This window comes from Tachypleus tridentatus, chromosome 2, assembly GCF_004210375.1.
Source record: "Tachypleus tridentatus isolate NWPU-2018 chromosome 2, ASM421037v1, whole genome shotgun sequence".
Lineage (NCBI taxonomy): Eukaryota > Metazoa > Arthropoda > Merostomata > Xiphosura > Limulidae > Tachypleus > Tachypleus tridentatus.
Window position 1 is genome coordinate 117001497 of NC_134826.1, and position 19745 is coordinate 117021241.

General features: G+C 33.0%; 1 protein-coding gene across 1 annotated transcript in view; it reads left to right on the forward strand.

Annotated features, from left to right (window-relative positions):
* Positions 1-19745, forward strand: part of LOC143236450 (RYamide receptor-like) — a 91732-nt gene that overhangs the window by 59191 nt on the left and 12796 nt on the right. The window contains exon 2 of the mRNA XM_076474707.1: positions 4447-4547. Coding sequence (XP_076330822.1) covers positions 4447-4547 — 101 coding nt within the window. The remainder of the gene's footprint in view (positions 1-4446; positions 4548-19745) is intronic.

The following is a 19745-nucleotide window of genomic DNA, read 5'->3' on the forward strand; positions in this document are numbered from 1 at the left end:
GGGTGTTTTCTTTCTTTAAGTTCCAATGTCATCATTTTAGTAAACATAAAATACAGAATAACTAATGATCCATATTATTAGATAAATAACACAACAGCCACAACAGACTTTATTAAGATACTTAGAGCTATTTATATTCTATATCAACACATACTCATTAATATACTAAAATAATTTACACCAGCAAACCAAGTTCATCCATCGATTTTCTCAAGCAGAAGTTTCTTAAAACTTCAGACACGTCTAACCGCATAGCAATGAATCTAAGTAAGATACCATTACCAGAACCTGAAAACCTGTATTAAGATTTAACAAAATATGCACCCTAAATATAGCTAAAACTGGAAAAACGTAACACACACCCTACACAAAGAAGAAGAAAAATAATTCAGAATTCCAAAACAGGCAATACTCTATAAAACCATGGATATAGCTCTCATTATAATAGCATTTTAACAGGGAGAAAGCTGCCCTCAGTAACAGAAATCCAAGAGGAAAAAGGCAGTCAGTGAGTAGCACTCACTACCAACTCTTGGTCTAATCTTGTCTGACACATGGAAAGATTTGACCGATTCCTTTTTAGTTTACAAATGGCTTCAAAGTGTGGAGGATGTTATGTGGCAATGGGACACGAACTCTGAACATTACATTCACTGTTCGGACACGCTAGCCACTAGGTTTTATGTGGTTCTCTTTAGAATTAAGTAAACTAATTCAGCAAAACAAATGCGCCGAAAATGCATAGGATTTTGAAATTAAATAACAGAGGAGCAAATGTAATATATTGTCGTTGAACTGACAATACACATTTACACAAATATAACGAATATATACAATGAAGATAGCTATAGTTCTCTTTATATTTAGTCAATAAAAGTGACGTTATAAGCGCAATGCAAAACCTTTTAGTCAGTATTATCTTCTAGCTTTAATATCTTACTTTAGGTTCTTGGTTTAGTATTGGATATCATTAAATAATGAAGTTGTTTTCTTGTTAAGCACAGTAGGCTGTCTGTGCTCTGCCCATCATTGGTATCGAATCCCGATTTCTAGTATTGTAAGTCCGCACACATAACGCTGTGCCTCTGGGAGGGGCTAAATAATAAAGTATATAATATTATGCTAATTTTCTCAACTGACTGTTTTGCTACTAATATACATTTAAGAAAGTAACTAATAACTAATTAATAATCCTTAAGGGACGCTTTAGGTCTGGCATGGCCAAGCGCGTAAGGCGTGCGACTCGTAATCCGAGGGTCGCGCCAAACATGCTCGCCCTCTCAGCCGTGGGGGCGTTATAATGTGACGGTCAATCCCACTATTCGTTGGTAAAAGAGTAGCCCAAGAGTTGGCGATGGGTGATGATGACTAGCTGCCTTCCCTCTAGTCTTACACTGCTAAATTAGGGACGGCTCGGTGCAGTGGGCTAACAACCTACTCGCTTAAATACTTGTTGAAGAATCCGCAAGCGATTGCGGCCCTATGTTCCTAGATGGAATTTGTTGGTGATAACTAACTAGCTAACTAACTAAGGGACGCTTTACCACAATACATACACAAATATAATTTTATATTTAAACTTTACATTTCTGTATTGAAAGAAAAGAAATACAAATCATGTAAGGGATGGTAGTAATCTGAAGTTGTGCAGTATTAAAAGTTTAAATGGACATATAATTGAAGGTTGGTTAGATAATTAGACATTACTTTAAATTTTATTTTCAGAAAAGGATGTTGCTTTAGCATATGTTATTTTTCTATTTTAAACTCTGGTGCTGATTGAAATCCCTGGATAAGTTTTCGAAATAAATGGAGATGAATGAATTTCCAGATGCGTTACTGGCTAAACATCCGAAGTCTTTCCTGAGAAATATTTGTTTACTCTGTCGATTGCGACATCAGTGGGTAAATAAAAAATCCTCTAACAACGATGCTTTGAAATATATTTATCTATACGAAATACGAAGTCAATATTCACGAACTTTATAAGTCTTACACGTAAAAATACTGAAAGTGTCTTCTAAAGTACAAGTTAAGAGGTTTCAAACAAGATGTTTTTGAGTCAGTCATAACTTGTTATAAATTGAACTATCACAGACAAAATATATCGTAAACAACTACAAAATTTTATTTAAAATAGTTAGTTCCCTGATGTGTCAGTGGTAGGTTATTGACTTACAAGCTAAAATTCAGTTTCCTGCGATGAGCACAGCAGATAGTTCAATGTGGTTTTGCGCCAAAGCAAAAACTGTACATGTAAGTTGAGAAATCGAAAACCAAATGCTGTATTTTTTATTTTCCACAGTAGGCTTAATAGAACTAGTTAATTTCTGTATTGTATGGAATGATTTGTTTGTTGTCAAGTGCAAAATTACACAATGAACTACTTATGCTCGTCTACCCCTGGTATCGAAACCCGATTTTTAGCGTTATACGTTCTGAAACTTATCTTTTAAGTCATCAGGAGGTTTGATATCTTGGGATGATATACATGACAGTAAAAATCTAGAGAAGATTGCTGCTAAAATATTTGGTCATCAGAATGTTAAAACAATAACAGTAATAATACTTTATTCAGAAAGAACTAGCTAAGATTCCATTAAACTTTGAATGAAAAACTTTACTTCTCTGGGTAAAAATTGAACATTTAAAAATATTATTACATAAATAATTAAATTTGTTCATTATATCTAAATCATGATGAATCTTTGTGATTGTATACCGATATATAATACTTAAACAAATGTTGCTTGTATAATAGCCTAGTGTCTCTTTGTCATGCTTTGTATTTTTGAACGGGTAATCCTATTAATATATATTTATATCAAATATATATGTATGTCAGAATGTTTGTCTTCAAGAGTACATTATAGGAAAATAATCCATTTTTTGCTGCTCCTAAAAGCTTATATCGAGACCAACATCGATCCGTCATCTTTCTATATGCTGAATCTAAGAATAAAAGAAACTTATTCAGAACAAAATGCTGTTTATCGTGCGGAATTTCAGAGGCTTCCTCTCTCAACTCATTAGAAAAACTAAGTAGAAGATAGGAACAAGACTAAAACAACGCGTATAAAGAAAGAAACTTGTTTGAGTATATATATGTATATATATATATATGTTTATTTGTTGTTGTTCGGTTTATAGATATTATTTTGTTTAGTCTGGGTATTATATATTTATATGTATAATATGATTTATTTTATTTTTGCACTATGTGAAAAATACATTACTGTGAATAAAACTGAACGTCTCCGTTTGATACTTCCTATGGAAATAACAACTGTCAAAAAGCGCTAATTTTAGCAGCGGTCTTTTCTTGTGCTCAGTAAAATGACAAGACATCTAGCAGAAAAAAAAATATCCTCGGCTTCTTAACAAATCTGGATACTGTAATCTGCTGGGTGTAGCCCTTGTATTGGAAACCAAAGGTTTTGCCAACAATGTACTGTAGTCCTTTACTAAATAAAAAACGTTACTTGTTCAAAGAACATATGGAATGCACTCTCATCCAACGGGTTCGGTTGACTGTACATTATTTGTTTATTCAACATTATTTTTAGGAAAATTACCTTTGAATTGTTTGATCGGGTATCTAATAGTATTCGTATAAAAATAATATTTCGTTTACAAATGTAACGTGAATTTGTTTTAAGAGATAAAACTGAATGGAATCAATATATTTATATATATACACAAAGCACGACTTCTTTATACACTTGCCTAGAAAAATACTGGGTTTCAACTAACAGAAATTAAAATTTCTAAAGGATTACGGATCATAAACAAATAAGATTTAACATTTAGTTGTTCGAATATATCTTTGTAATATAAAATAAATAAGAACTAAGGTAAGTTGAATTGTTATATGAAAGCAAGAAAATACATTACCTGTAGAAGCATAACAAAACTATACTAAACAAACAGTAACCTTATATAATACATAGCTGCTTACAAAAACTGGTAAACAATTATCATATCGTCGGTAAGAGAAGTGTTTTTATGTAAGCTCGTGAAGCATAGGTTAATCAAGTAAGTAAACTTATCAATTCTAGCTCAAAACTGCTGACCTGTGAATGTCATAAAATCATGAGCGAGACTCGGACTTAAAATTTGAGAAGCAAAAAACACTTACGTAATTTATATATATATATACAGATACGATATTCCTATAAAAACAAAAAAATGGGGACAACTACTCCATTCTCTCTGCTTCTTTGTAATGCCTCCTATGAACGGTTCCACCAAAAGGTTTAACTTACTAATTAGTGAATACTCTTCCGATACATATTATTAAGAGACAGAACAATGAGCTAATATTTTGGTAAGCTTCATTCTTTGAGGCTATTAAAATATAAGTTATAATAATATTCTATCTAACTGGCTTTATTTACGAACTTTAGGTAAGATTCATAAACATTGATGTAATTTATCTCTTTGCAGGTTATCAAGATGCTGTTGATTGTGGTAACAATTTTCGCTTTTTGTTGGCTTCCATTCCAGACCTATAATATACTTCAAGAGATTGTTCCTAAAATCAATGAGTAAGTAAGCCAGCACAATGTTATTCGATTGTTTTTAAGATATAACTAATAAATAAGATACTGGTTGTGTTGAATCCAGAAATGTAGAGCAAATAGAGGTCTATGAGATTAGAACTGAAAACAGAAACTTGATGAATTATACAGCATAGTTAAATATAATATAAGTAACAAAGAAAGTTAATCATTTCTGTGTTTTCCAAAAATACACAAATGCAATGCTCCATAAGATTTTTATAATTAAATTAAAACATGAATGTTTGTTTGTTTTGTAATTTCGCGCAAAGCTACACGAGGGATATCTGCGCTAGCCGTCCCTAATTTAGCAGTGTTAGACTAGAGGGAAGGCAGCTAGTCACCACCACCCGCCGCCAACTCTTGGGCTACTCTTTTACCAGCGAATAGTGGGATTGACCGTCACATTATAACGCCCCCACGGTTGAAAGGGTGAGCATGTTTGCTGTGACGGGGATTCGAACCCGCGACCATCAGATTTCGAGTGAAACGCCTTTACCAACCTGACCATGCCGGGCCAAAACGTAAATGTCATCATTGTGTGAATAACCCGCCACCTGAAACACCAAGAAGGTAAGTTGTTAAGGTAGCTATAATGAATGGTTAACATTGTTGAAACTTTGGATATATAGCACCAATCTCTTATCTTCTAAATTCTCTTCCAACATCAGGAATGGTATAAATTTAATTTAAAAAAATTACCTAATAGAATCGAAGAAAGCCACACAAGTTAGGTCTTTTTGTGTTATCTCTCTGTATCCTAGTATGAAACATGACTTTGGACTGACAGCAGTAACGCACTTTCTACGGAAATATATATATATCTTGCATCCTAGATATAGTAAACTTTTAATTACAGAAAGTTTACAACTTGTCTTAAATAACTGTTTCTTCTATTTTGATGATAAACTTTATCAATAACTTTCAGATACATTTATGAGCATCTCCCTCACATGACTTAATTAAAAACGCTATCACTAAAAATGTATTCAGATGACTGTTTTACAATTTTGAATTTCTTTTATGATCTAGATATTTTGATTTCAAATAATTACTAGAATAAATCGTGTTACACAATTTACCTATTAAGAATTTTAAAACTAGTTTCACCTTTTAGACATTTTAATTATTGTAACCAAAAACAGAGAAGTGAACACTGATATTTATTAGAAACCAAAAGACTCATATAGGTTCCTAGATTTTTAGAGCAATCATACAAAACTCATAAAATTAGATATCACTCGGAACTTAGCACAAAGATTCTATACCTTAGAGATAAGAATTAAAACATATTTTTAGAAAATGTCACAATTCACAAAATATCGAGGTTTCAACATTACTACAAAAATGTTTAAACCTCAAGACTGTAGATCAAACATAAAAAACAATTATTACACTTATAATTATCCATCATTCTAGTTTAATCGAAATAGAAATGGACACTTTACTGAAAAATAGCCTAAAAGCTTTACACACACTACTTGACTCATAAAACCTTACAGCACAAAAACGAATATATCACTGGAATTGTGATTTGTGTCAAATACCACATTAAAGTTGGAAAATTTATCTGTAGTTCTACTGGTAAAGAAATCTTTCATGCCAACGGTCAGTATCGTTGTAACTCCAAATATGTTACATATTTCCTGCATTATGTTACTAGGTTTATGTCGGAAAAACGAATAATTTTTGTTTGCCCACGAACATACGTAAGTACCAAGTATGTACTTCTTCCCCTATTTCGCTACAAACTAGAAAGCATTTTAATAATTATCTTATTCCAAAAAACCATTTTTCATGAAATAGCTATTTTTAGTACTTTCGTTTTACAGGTGCGAAACAAAATCAGAAACACAAAATACGTATAATGTATGAAAAACATTTTCATCCAACATTTCAAAGCTACATTTAATAATAAATCATTTCAAATTGTAGAAGGGGCAAATATAACGACTTTCTATCTACTTCAAATATGTAAAAAATGCTAAGTCGAATACATACCTGTGTACCTGAGAAAGTAATATTTTGAAAGGTACTTGTTTTAATTATCAATATAATATATTTCACATTTATTCAATTTGAACATTTATTACTGATATTTTTATTTGTTTCTATTTCTATGAACATTATTTTTCTGTAATTTGATTTTGTATTTGTTTCCTTTTTATCTTAAACCGGAAGAGTTGCAAAAGTGTCAAGAAACTGGTTGTACCTCAAATTAAGATTAAAGACCATTGAAATAACTTCACAACTAAAAAAGAGTAAATAATTATCAAGTCTATTTTCGTCTGTCTACAAACAGTGTTAGACTTAATAGTATAGCTCCGCTCACATCTAGGGTTTTGATATTATTTTACTATGTTATGAATTTTTAATTTATAAATATGCGATACGTGTAAAATGTACCAAACTTTGAACCACAATCAACAACATTTAATGTTAAAACGTCTTTCAGCAGTTGTCATTGTTGTTTCAACATGATGTGAAATAGAAATGCCAAGAGTAGTGTGTTATAAGTAAAAATTAACAATGAATTGAAAGAAACAGAGGAAGACTAGTATTTTTTATAGGTATTAAAAAAACAACACGAAATAATCGTGTCACGAAATGTCGGCCAATGATTCATTAAATGCTTACTATTAAATTCCATTTATTGTAGATTCAATGAATAAGTGATGCTGCGGAATTCAAAAACGTAGTTCGCTTGTACAGTTATTAAGTATGAGGTAAAGGTATATTTCTTTTTGAATTGAATGACTGAAAACATGTTTGACGTTTTTCTTAACTCAGTTTGGTTGTTTTTTGTTTTTTTAAATATCTCGCAAAGCCAAACGAGAACTATTGCGCCATCTATAGCTAATTTGAAAGCCATAGGTTAAAAAGAAAACTGGTTAATACCATTCGTTGTCAACTCTTGGTCTACTTTTGTTAGATCGAGCAGTGGGATATGACACTCACTCTTATAATGCACCCACAGCCGCAAAAAGCGAAGAATGGTTTTTAAAATACAAAACCTAGAACTCCAGAACCACCATGCGGCACGCTATTAACTCTAACCTCGCTTAACCCTTTAATTCAAGGAAGCTCAAAAAATAAATCGTAATGATATGTAATATCTATCTCCATTTATATTCTCTTTCAAATTTTGTTAGCTCCAGCAACTGAAAATAAAAGGTTATGTCGGTAATTGTTCCTAAAAATTCGATTTGAAGTCCTACAGTATTGTATTACATATTTTTGGTTTGTAAAGTTTATCCCATACAGTAGCACAGCGGCATGTCTACAGACACTAGAATCCATGTTTCGACACCTGTAGTGAGCAGAGCACAGATAGCCTATTGTATAGCTTTGCGCTTAATTACAAACAACGATAACATTCTTTGTTTGAGTTACGAACTCTTACAATCTGGGGATTTTTTTAATGTTGGGAATATAGTAATTTATCATCCATGGTACTGAAACATCACAAAATAACATATTTGTATATTTTTACACTGCTTTCAGTCACCTAAAATTTGATATGAATTCAAAGTTTTTTACTTCACTCTGTGATCAGGTACATTTTCTCATACACTGCTGGTCAAAATCTTAAGGCCAATGAACATAAAAAATATGCGTTATGCGTTGTTTACTCAACCATTTATTTAAGTAGAACTTCGAAAGATGAAAATAAGGAAAGGGAAAACGTGAACACAATGAAATTAGCCTAAATACTAGCTGGTCAAAAGTTTAAGACCATACCAAAATGAAGTCCTGAACAGGGTAGAAAACGCCCAACAACAGGTCTCAGTAGTGAATTGCACGGCCGTCATTGCGAATAACTTCAAACATTCGCTTTGGCATGGTCGATATAAGCATTTGCAGAAGGCTTGCTGGAATGTTATTCCAAGTGGTGAAGATAGCTTCAAGAAGATCATGCACTGTTTGGAATTGACATTCATTTCTATAGACTTCCCTTGCCATCCATCCCAAACATTTTCAATGGGTTTCAGTTCGGGCGAACACGCTGGATGGTCTAAACGAATCACGTCAATCGCCATGAAAAAGTCCTTTGTCCTGTGGGCATTATGAATTGCAGCGTTGTCCTCCTGAAAGATCCAGACATTTCCACACAAGCGAAGGCCTTCAGTCAATAAGAATGCTCTCTCCAACATGTCAATGTAGCCGGATGCTGTTTGACGCCCCTGTATAACCTAAAGATCCATTGTTCCATGGAAGGAGAAAGCATCACAGATCGTGATGGAACTTTCTTTCACTGTGCCGTATAGAAAATGTCTCCGATGGGATATTCTTTGCCAGTAACGTCGAAAGCCATCTGTACCATTCAGGTTAATTTTTTTTCATCAGAGAACAAAATCTTCGTCCACTTTTCTACGTCCCATGTTTGGTGCTTCTCAGCAAAGTTTAACAGAGCTGTTTCGTGGTGTGGAAGGAGGGGTGACCTATAAAGACGTTTACGGTTTTCAAAGCCTTTTCTCGTAGATGACGTCTTATTGCTCTTGAGCTGCGTTCTGCGTCCGTAATGATCCTAATCTGGTTCGTCGATCTGCTGGTGTTTTGCCGGTCAACCTCTCAAATCCTCCTGTTTAGCGCCGGCGAAATTTTCTTCGGCTGACCACTTGAAATTCTCGTTCCGTATCCCTCAGGGTCTTTTAAGAAATTTGCAACACCAGTTTTATTACGCCCAATATCACCAGCGATGGCATGTTGAGCGAGACCTTGCTTTTGCACCTCGACAATTCTGTCACGCTCAAACTCTGTCAACTTTTTAGCCTTTATCGTGTTTTTACCCAATGTAACACATGAGATGTCAGTGGGAGATGTTGACAACGCTAATGCTTGAACACAAATGACTAAATTTCGTTACTTGTTTACCGATTAACGCTTCGTTTCAGTACGGTCTTAAACTTTTGACCAGCTAGTATTTAGGCTAATTTCATAGTGTTCACATTTTCCCCATTAAATTCAAAAAAAAGTTTTTTATTTTTATTTTCCCTTTTCTCATTATTTTTTTTTGAAGCTCTACTCAAATAAGTGGTTGAGTCTAACAACGTAAAATGCATATATTTTCTTTATGTTTTTTAACGTATAGACAAATATCGGAAATTTACTAATGTTGAAATATAAGCACTATAAGCACTTACATCTGTGTTTGAGTAAGTAAAAATGTACTGTAAAAAGTTCACGTGGTACTCAAATGTGTAACGTGTTGCTTATATGATACGTTGTGTTTTACACTCATAAATGCTATGTGATTTTTTTCGCTCGGTAGATTAGTACATGACTTCTGCATATATCACAAGCATATTGACGAAACATAATTTATAACGGTAAGACATTTTCATAGAAGCAGCTGTAACTGGCATAATTTCCATGCAGGTTAGGATGTTACCTACAATACCTTTCATGTAGGAAAAAATACTCATTTACTCCGTTTCGTATTATATTATATTATTTCTCCTGTAAATTGTATTCTAAACTGTTAATATGCCATTCTCTTCAACTGTATTTTTACAACTCATAATACATATAATTTTCTATTGTATCTCCCATCGTTTTTGTATGTTTTGTTCAATTCGTTTTTCATTCTTACACCCTTAATGTTTTTATAGTTTCCCCTTGTTCTTCTTCAGCTATCATTTTACATATTTCAGGGCTTCTAGTATCCCTCCATTTCCCATTTTCATCATTTTCTTCTATCGTTTTTTTATTTTCATTTGAAATAATTTTCAAAAGCGCTTTAGTTATCTTCTTTTTTCCGTTTACAATGTAGCCAACGTATCATACTGTAATGGAACTGTTGCTTACATCATACTGGAAAAACGTTTTTATTACGCAATATGCAACCTTCAACTTCGAGAAATTTTATCCTGTGTGCATGCAAATTTCCAATAGGGATTACGATTTTACCGTTTTGCCTCCATTTCCTATCACGGAGAAATTCATTTTCCTCCATTTTCATTGTGCAGATATGACGTCATGAAACATCACGCGTGGATCTAATGCACTGATGCCATGGGTAATCGGGCAGTGTGCATAAATGTTTTCCATTGTACTGATAATCATATCTACAAAATGTCAATGGGCGTGTTTCTATCTAAACCCAAAATCCATTTCATGTCTTTTACTTATGTTTTACCTCTCTCTCTCCCCTTTCAATTTTTTGTTCATTCTTCAAATTTCTCTTTATACTGCCCTTAACTTTTTGCTGCACCACGTCTAAGTTAGTATAACCACTTCGTCTTTGTAAACATAATTCCAAAATTCGTTATTCTTATAAAATAATCTTGCCACATTCTACACTAAAAATACTTTATTTTCTTCTCTTCTTTATTTTCAATTCTTGTATTTTGTTGACCTTTTACAACATTTGCGCTCATATTTTCTCCTCTGTATATGTTTCTTTATTTGTTTCTTAATTTCATTCAACCTTACGTATTTTATTTACAAATTCTCGATTTCATTATTAATCGCTGTTGGAGAATTTTCTTCGTCCTGTGCAATTTCTTGGTCTTCAATTATTATCATATTTCATACTCACCTTTTTCCCCTTCCTTCTTTTGGTCACTTCAAACAATGTTTTTCGTCTTATAATTTGTATTAAACATTGATTTCCAATGTATATTTCCAAAGTTCGTTCAAATTTTTTTATACATCCATCCTTGCATTCTTATTTTTGTACGGTTTGGCTCGAGGGTCAAGGGTTCGAATCCCGTCACACCAAACATGCTCGCCCTCTTAGCCGCGGGGGCATTATAATGTGACGGTCAATCCCACTATTCGTTGGTAAAAGAGTAGCCTGGCGGTGAGTGGTGATGACTAGCTGCCTGCCCTCTACTCTTACACTGCTAAATTAGGGACGACTAGCGCAGATAGTCCTCGTGTAGCTTTGCACGAAATTCAAAACAAACCAAAATCTTATTCTTGCTTCCCTACCAGGGACACAGCGGCATGTCTGCGGACTCACACAGCTAGAAACCGGGTTCTGATACCCATGGTTGGCAGAGCACAGTTAGCCCATTGTGTAGCTTTGTGCTTAACTACAAACAAACAAGTTTTTGTACTCAAAGTATTTGAGTCATTCTTAATTAGATGAATTCGTATACTACTCGCTACCAATTTTTTTATTTGTCTTCTTGACTCGGTATTGGGCCCGGCATGGCCTAGCGCGTAGGCGTGCGACTCGTAATCCGAGGGTCGCGGGTTCGCGCCCGCGTCGCGCTAATCATGCTCGCCCTCTCAGCCGTGGGGCGTTATAATGTACGGCCAATCCCACTATTCGTTGGTAAAAGAGTAGCCCAAGAGTTGGCGGTGGGTGGTGATGACTAGCTGCCTTCCCTATAGTCTTACACTGCTAAATTAGGGACGGCTAGCACAGATAGCCCTCGAGTAGCTTTGTGCGAAATTCCAAAACAAACAAACAAAAGACTCGGTATTCGTTTCTTTTTCTATCTTCCTCAGTTCCTTTGTAAACGAAATTCTGTATAGTTCTTCTATAATCTAATTAACTAATCTTTATTAGAAATCCTATTAAATTTTCTATTAAATTCTTGATTTCTGCTTCAAGCTACAGCTTCAAAAGCTACTTGAAAATTATTTAATTATTTGTTTTATCAGCAGCGACTCAATTTTCACACCCTTTGCTTGAATTTCCTTTGTTTTTTTATTTATCACTTTTACGATATGCTTTCATATGATAGAGTGAAAAATCCTAGTTTATTTAGAAAATTACACTGTCAGACATAACTTCATTTACCAAAACCTCACGTTATTGCACGATGGGCTACCTGTGCTCTGCTCACCAGGGGTATCGAAACGTGATTTATAGCGCTTGTACGTCCTAAGACATATTGCTGTGCCACTGGAGGGTATTACAAGTTGAAAAAAAATGAAACTAATTGTCAAGTGAAACATAGCTAAAATATTTTGGTAGCAGTCTATGAAACGAATCAAAACTCAATTATTGCAAATTAAGGTAAATGTAAAGTTGTACTGAAATCAGCCTCAGCTGAATATGTCTAAAAACGGATTCACATAAAAACATGGTTTTAAAGGAACTGTGCATCATATTTTATACCTACATAATTCGAGAAAGCCCATAGGAATTGTATTTAGTAAAACATTAATTTTACTAGAAAATTACGCCCGGTTTAAGTGTTGTTTGTGTGAAATACTTTAAAAATAAAAACTAAAGCTGATATTTCAGCCAATGGTTACTTCATGTTAATCATGTTGCGTACTCATTACATTTAAAGGTGTGACTAAGCTAAAAACAGGTGAGGTCATCTTGAATGGAAAAGCCAATGTACAACCAAGACTCATCGGAAAAAGGCTTTTCTAAATATGTTAGATTTGTAGCGTTTGATTGAGCAATTTGCGAGAAAGTTTCGGACAGACAAACGCAAGTTTATTATTTACATATATCTTTTTTATTATTTTTTTTATTCATTTTTTTCTGTATGTTATCTATTTTACTTGCTTTACTATCGCCAAGAGTGTAATATTTTGTTGTATTTCCCTAAAACATTTTCTTAGTTTTCCATGACGCGAAAACACATTGCTCCAATTTTGTTCTGAAGTTACTATTACTATGTTATCTCCTCGCGCCAACAATAAATAAAACAGTCCATTTACGACAATTCCATCCGCTAGGCTTCTTCAGCTTTTCTAAGCTTTATCTTACAAAATTGATGATATCTTCCCTTTAAAGAAAGAAAGAAAACACAACATTTTCTACATCGGTTCGTCAATACCTTTTCCAAATACTTCAATCCTTGTCACAATTCCAGTTTTACTTTTACATCACGTTCAACCAAAACCCTATTCAATCACGTTTGATCTTGGCAATAGCGCAAGTCGTTTCGCCGATAATACTTATCATTTTACTAATACTATCAGTTTAACCTTGTTTAGATGCCACTCAACCAAACTTAATAAAACTGAATCGAATACAAATTCTCATACGCTCTCTAACGTCTGAAGAACAATAACAATGCAAAAAGTGTATTGGAAAAATATTTTATATTTAGATCATCTTTACCAGTTTATGTTGCTTGCATTTAACGCTCCCTTATAGCTGTGGCTGTTCCGTGAAACACGTAATACATTATTCTACATGTATATGAGCAGAAGTATCTTTCAAATAATCTATATTCCATATGATCTTATTAAGTTTGAAATTTCACTTCTAATTCGTTGTAAGTTTTCTTTTTCATTTATATTTACTTATACAACTTTTTAAAATGCGTTTTTTGTTTGTTCGCTTTTCTAATCGACAGTACATTGATGGCTCCTGTCTTCAACTTTCATTTAGAATTAATAGCAAAAGTAATGCACTGTAAAATTTAAAACTGAAAAACTTTATCTTCATAGAAAAATACATTTTAAAAATATTTTATAGCAACCTGAACTTAGACTTATGTGTTATCTTTGTATAATTAGTTTCATTTTGTTTTTAACTCTCTATGTTTCTAATTCAACCTTAAAGCCCAATTGGAAATCTCTTTAAGTTGTTTTGAGTATTTGTTTGTCAAAAGAGCCACACGCACCTGTTTTGTATAAAAGGGTGTGTTAATCCTTTTCGAACAGATCAATGCTTTGCTCAGATAAGTTCTCTGCATTTGGTGTAAAGTAAAGAGCTAAAAGTTAAAAAACGTTAAATTATTCCACTGTCCAGAAATGTTATAAAGCAAACACATTGTCAGAATATTTTATTATTTTAAAGAGCCTCTTCCATAGCTGACCTAATGTCTTAGTGTTTTCCTTTTTTACAATAAGGAATGTAACAAAACCTTCTTTCCTAAATTAATTTCACTGGCATTCGCTTTTTACTTGCTTGTTTTTCATCCTTTCGGATGCCTAATTTAAGTGTTCATTTGATCTTTCAAATGCTATTTGCATTCTCTGTACATTTTCGTTTTATAATCTCATGTGATGAATAGTTAACTTTTTAAATATGTTGACAACAACATATCTCTTCATTACCCAGAAGTTGTCGATTCTCTTTCTGTGCATCTATAAACTAATAATAGCAATGAAACATGTCAATTTCCTGTTTTTGTTTTGCTTTAACATTTTATAATTTTGAAATATTATGTCTAATAAAGTTCTGTTTACCGTTTATACTAATCCATTAGAGCTAGATATCATTCACTTGTCTCTTTTCCCTCGCTTCTAACAACCTGAATATTTCTTTTGTTGATTTTGAAATGAAATTTTGAATATCTGTCGTCAGAAATACTGTGACATTCCATATCAATCTACAATTTGGTTTACAGAGAGTTGGTTTCTGCTTTCTAAGCTAATTAACATATTCTTTCAGAAGTCTAGTCAAATATATCAAAACAACTATTATGTATTTATTTCCTGAATATTATGGTGGTAATGGAGCTAAAATATCCATGACTATCATCTGAAATGGCATGATCAAACTTGGCATTTACTGTAATGCAGAGCTTTTTAAGTATAGACATTAAGTGTTTCTGACATTTTATAAATGATTTGCAAAAGTGTTAATGTACTTTTCCATGTTTTGCTGTAAGCATCTCTTGTTTATTTAGCTGCAAAATTCAACAATGCTTTTAGACATACTCGATTATTTATTTTAATTTTATATAGATTATATTATATGAGCGTTAAAATATGAAGCGTTTTAGAAGCGACAGTTATAGCAAGTTTACTCACGTAACTGTTTACGAATCATTTCTTGAGTAGTTCAATTGATGTAAATTAAAGCCATGTTACTCGATCCATACTAATTTTTCTCGTTGTTTTAACTAAAAATTCTAAACCTTCGAGACGAAATGTTATAGTGTAACAAAGCTCTACACCACAGTCGAGCAATATATATATGCGACCAAGTTAGAACAAGAAAGTTCAGTTAATGCAGAAGAAAGTGGAAAAGAAGTTAGACTGCGTAATTGTCAGTACGATATAAAAGGTGATTTTTAAGGTGAGTTTTACAGCTTATATTATTACAACATAAATAAAGAAGAATAGTTTATCTTGACAAAGGGTGTTCAAACGTAATTGAAACAACCTCTGTGTATTTTGACGAAAAATAGACAATACTGGTTATCATGTGTATCTAGAGCTTTAAGTTTAAAGTTCTGGATATAACTGTGACAACCAATACTGTAACGAATTTTGTGCATATGTTTGAATTTTTTTAATACATCATTTGAAATGAGTGAACTGTGTGTTGTTCATTTATTATTGAAATTTATCGCCAACAAGTTACAGACACCTACTGTAAAAAATTCTGCCCATCCATACCTATGTAGAAAACCTGAAAACTTTTACTTCTTCCCCACAAGAAGTCCAGTTTGAGATAATCATTTTAACTAGTTATTAATCAAAATATCGCCTTCACAATTAAAGTTAAATACTTTTAAATGCACATATGGTTACTGACTGATGTTATAACCTCGTTCCTTAACACTTATTACTTTTTAACTCTACAAAACAATACTTCAAGGAAAGTATACTCAAAATTCTTAATTTGCAATGTTAATACATTCAAATAAATTTACTGTCCTGTGTAATCATAAATTAACTTTAAGTTCTTTAAGTATTGTTAGTTTACAGTAACAAATTTTATTTAAGATGTTACTCACAAATCTTACAGGGGAAGATTTGGCTGCTACCAGTTTGTTTATGGGGAAAGTTTACTTAAAAATATGAATTTTTCTGATTTTCAAAATATTTTTATTCCTTTTGGATTATATTCAACAGCGAACAAAGGTTAGCATAATAATTACCTTTGGAAAACTTTGACACTGCAAACACAAGAAGAAACTAATTTCAACTTTCAAGCTTCTCTGTTTACAAAGTAAAATGCCATTGAATTGTACATTTACATTTAAACTTTCCAGAGATTTTTGCATTATTTGTTCTAATTTTGCTCCTTTTGGGCTATGCAAACCTTAATCATCAAACATGGCTACTATTTCCACTTGCAATAGAAGACGTCATGTATTTCTACTTTTTTTTTTCTTGTTGAACTTTTTTTTTGCATTGCATCTTTACGACGTTTGTATTTTTATATAACTTTGTAATTTTATTACTAACACATCTTAATATAATTGACTTCTCTATTCTATAACAAAAATAGAATTTGTTTACTTACTCCTAGAATTTCGCGTAAAGCTACACAACAACTACCTGCGTTAATTGTTCTTAATTTTCTAGTAGTAGACTAGAGGGAGAATGGCTAGTCAATAACTCCCACAATCAACTTTTAGGCTACTCTTGTTAGAAAAAACTGTGTGATGTGACATTTTATAACGTATTCTTGGGCGCAAAGAGGGAAGCGCGATTTTTGTTTTAGTGATAACAGGACGCGAACCACGAAACTTCAGAAAAACGATCTGCCTACGCGTAAAATATTTCCAGGAGATAAAATATTAAAATTATGTGTCAATAACTGAGATAATAGTTAGGAAAATTCGAGTAAACGGCATACTATAGTATAAAGAAATGGCCATTTACTGTTATACATTCGTTGTATTTTTAGCTGAAAGACATAAATAAGCGCTTTGTCCACAGAGGGGAATCGAACCCGTTTGCAAGCCCGTAAATTCAGTGCTGACCAGCTAGAAAATTATTATTGTAAATTAATTTTCATGAACTGTGTATGTGTAACTGGATAATAAATAAGATAACTAATATTACATATACCAGTAACAAAGAGAAATACCAGATAGTTAATGAAACTGTCAAAAGACTAAAGTATAGTTTTCAATGTCTTAATATTTTTCACATCAACAGAATAAGTGAATAAGATATTTATTATTCTTGTTGCATTTTTTTCATTGATAGTCTTACGATTTTAAAACCTTCTGTATTGAAATACAAAAATATTGATTTTAATGTTTAAAAAATCAATAAATAAAAATAAAATGGCTCTGAGTCTTCCAAGTACAAATATTCAGCTAAGTTTTGTCACCTCTTGACCGATTTGAAGTCAAATTACAGTTTTGGATTCAGAAGGTAAAACCCTTTCGATTAATTTATTTGTTAACGCCAAAGGTCTCATAGATTAATGTACTTTAATTCTTCCTAAAATAATTTCAATTTGAGTGTAGGGTAGTAGAGATCCTGTTGAGTAGTAAATTCGCATCGTGTAGCGACACACTACTGGTATTGGTGACACAATAATATGGCTAATAAGAAGAGGGGGGAGGACTCATACATTAATTTATTCTAACCCTTCTTAAAGAATTTTACGTTCCGCTGGTATTGAGGACTCTTACTTGGTTTATTATGTGTTCCTCTCAGCCATATTATTACTAATAATGGTTAAGCTAAATTTATATTGCATTCCATTCACTTTTGATAAAGGCCATAAAAATATAATATATAAAGTAGAATATAAAATGATTATTGATAAGGGCACTAATAAAATCATACATGAAAACAGAGAAAAACAAATACAGAGTGAAAAAAAATACAAATAATGGTGTAGATCTTTCAGACTGTTTAGGACATTTCATATTTTATGAATATATTAACTAGTTTTAAGCATGTTTTAAAATGTTGATATAAAAGGTAAAGAACCATTCACTTTCATTTACTTTGTGCATTATTTTTTAAAACTATCTTTCACTCTCTGCTACTGAAATATTCTATTTTTGAAACACGTGAAACGAATAATTCCAACGAAGTACGAATGTATCTGGCCCGGCATGGCCAGGTGGTTAAGAAACATGACCCCTACTCTGAGAGTCGCGGGTTCGAACCCCTGTCACACCGAATGTGCTCGCCATTTCAACCGTGGAGGGCGTTATAATGTGACGGTCAATCCTATTATTTGTTGGTAAAAGAGTAGCCCAAGAGTTGGCGATGGGTGGTGATGACAAGCTATCTTCCCTCTAGTCTTACACTGATAAATTAGAGACGGCCAACGCAGATAGCTCTTGAGTAGCTTTGCACGAAATTCAAAATAAACCAAACAAATGCATTTATTGACTTTATTTCAAAATAAATACGAAAAAACAAATTAAATACTTTAAGAAAAACTGATAAAATAAGTTGTTTTAGTTACAATACATATCCAAGTTAGAAAACGAATGAGTTGTTTGTGGATTTCGAGTAAAGCTACAGGAGGGCTATCTGCGATAGCCGTCCCTAATTTAGCAGTGTAAGACTAGAGGAAAGGCAGCTAGTCATCACTACCCACGCCAATTCTTGAGCTACTCTTTTACTAACGAATAGTAGAATTGACCATCACATTATAACGCCCATACGGCTGTAAGGGCGAGCATGTTTGGCGTAATGGGGATTCGAACCCGTGATTCTCAGATTATGAGTTGAATGTCTTAACCACCTGGCCATGCCGAGTCGGAAAACGAATGAAGATGTGTTAGCTTAAATAATAACAAACTGACAAGTTTATACACGAACAGGAATTTAAAAGTAAACAGATTAAGCACTTACAATCAGTTTCTATAATTTGATAAAAACAACCAGACAATAAGTGTAATGGAGTATAGAGCTAAAAATCGATACCCGCAGTAATCAAATGAGAGGTATTTTCTTTAAATATCTCATAGGAATATTAAGTAAGAGAAAAATACTTATTTTTTTTTTTGGTTTCATAATCTAGGATACACTGAATGAATACTTTTAAGATTATTCATTTCACATATGTACCCCCAGCGAATCTGAGCGCTCAGTCTCTAAAAACTGAGCACAGCACAAATAGCTCATTGTGTTGCTTCGTACTTAACAACAAACAAACTAATTCGAAAAAATTGGCCTCCCAGTGGCACAACGGTATGTCTGCGGACTTACTCCGCTAGAAACTGGGTTTCAATATCCGTGGTAGGCAGAGCACAGATAGCCCATTATGTAGCTTTATGCTTAATACCAAACAAACAGAACAAGCAAACGAAAAAAAATTATATAGAATGTGTTATATGATAATTATTTGTTGTGTTATAGCTTGGTATGATGTTCGTAAATATTATGTGTAGGGTATTCAAGAAGCCTGAAATGGCCTAGTGGTTAGGACGTTCGACTCGCTATCTACAGGTTGCGGAATCGAAATCTGTTAAAGTTTATATTTCACATCCATGGTGACGTTATATTATTTGAGAAAGAACAGTCTAAAGACTTATGATTGGTTGGTTGACTAGATCTTTCCGCTATACATTTGTAGCTATACGCTAGCGTAGATTGTCTTGC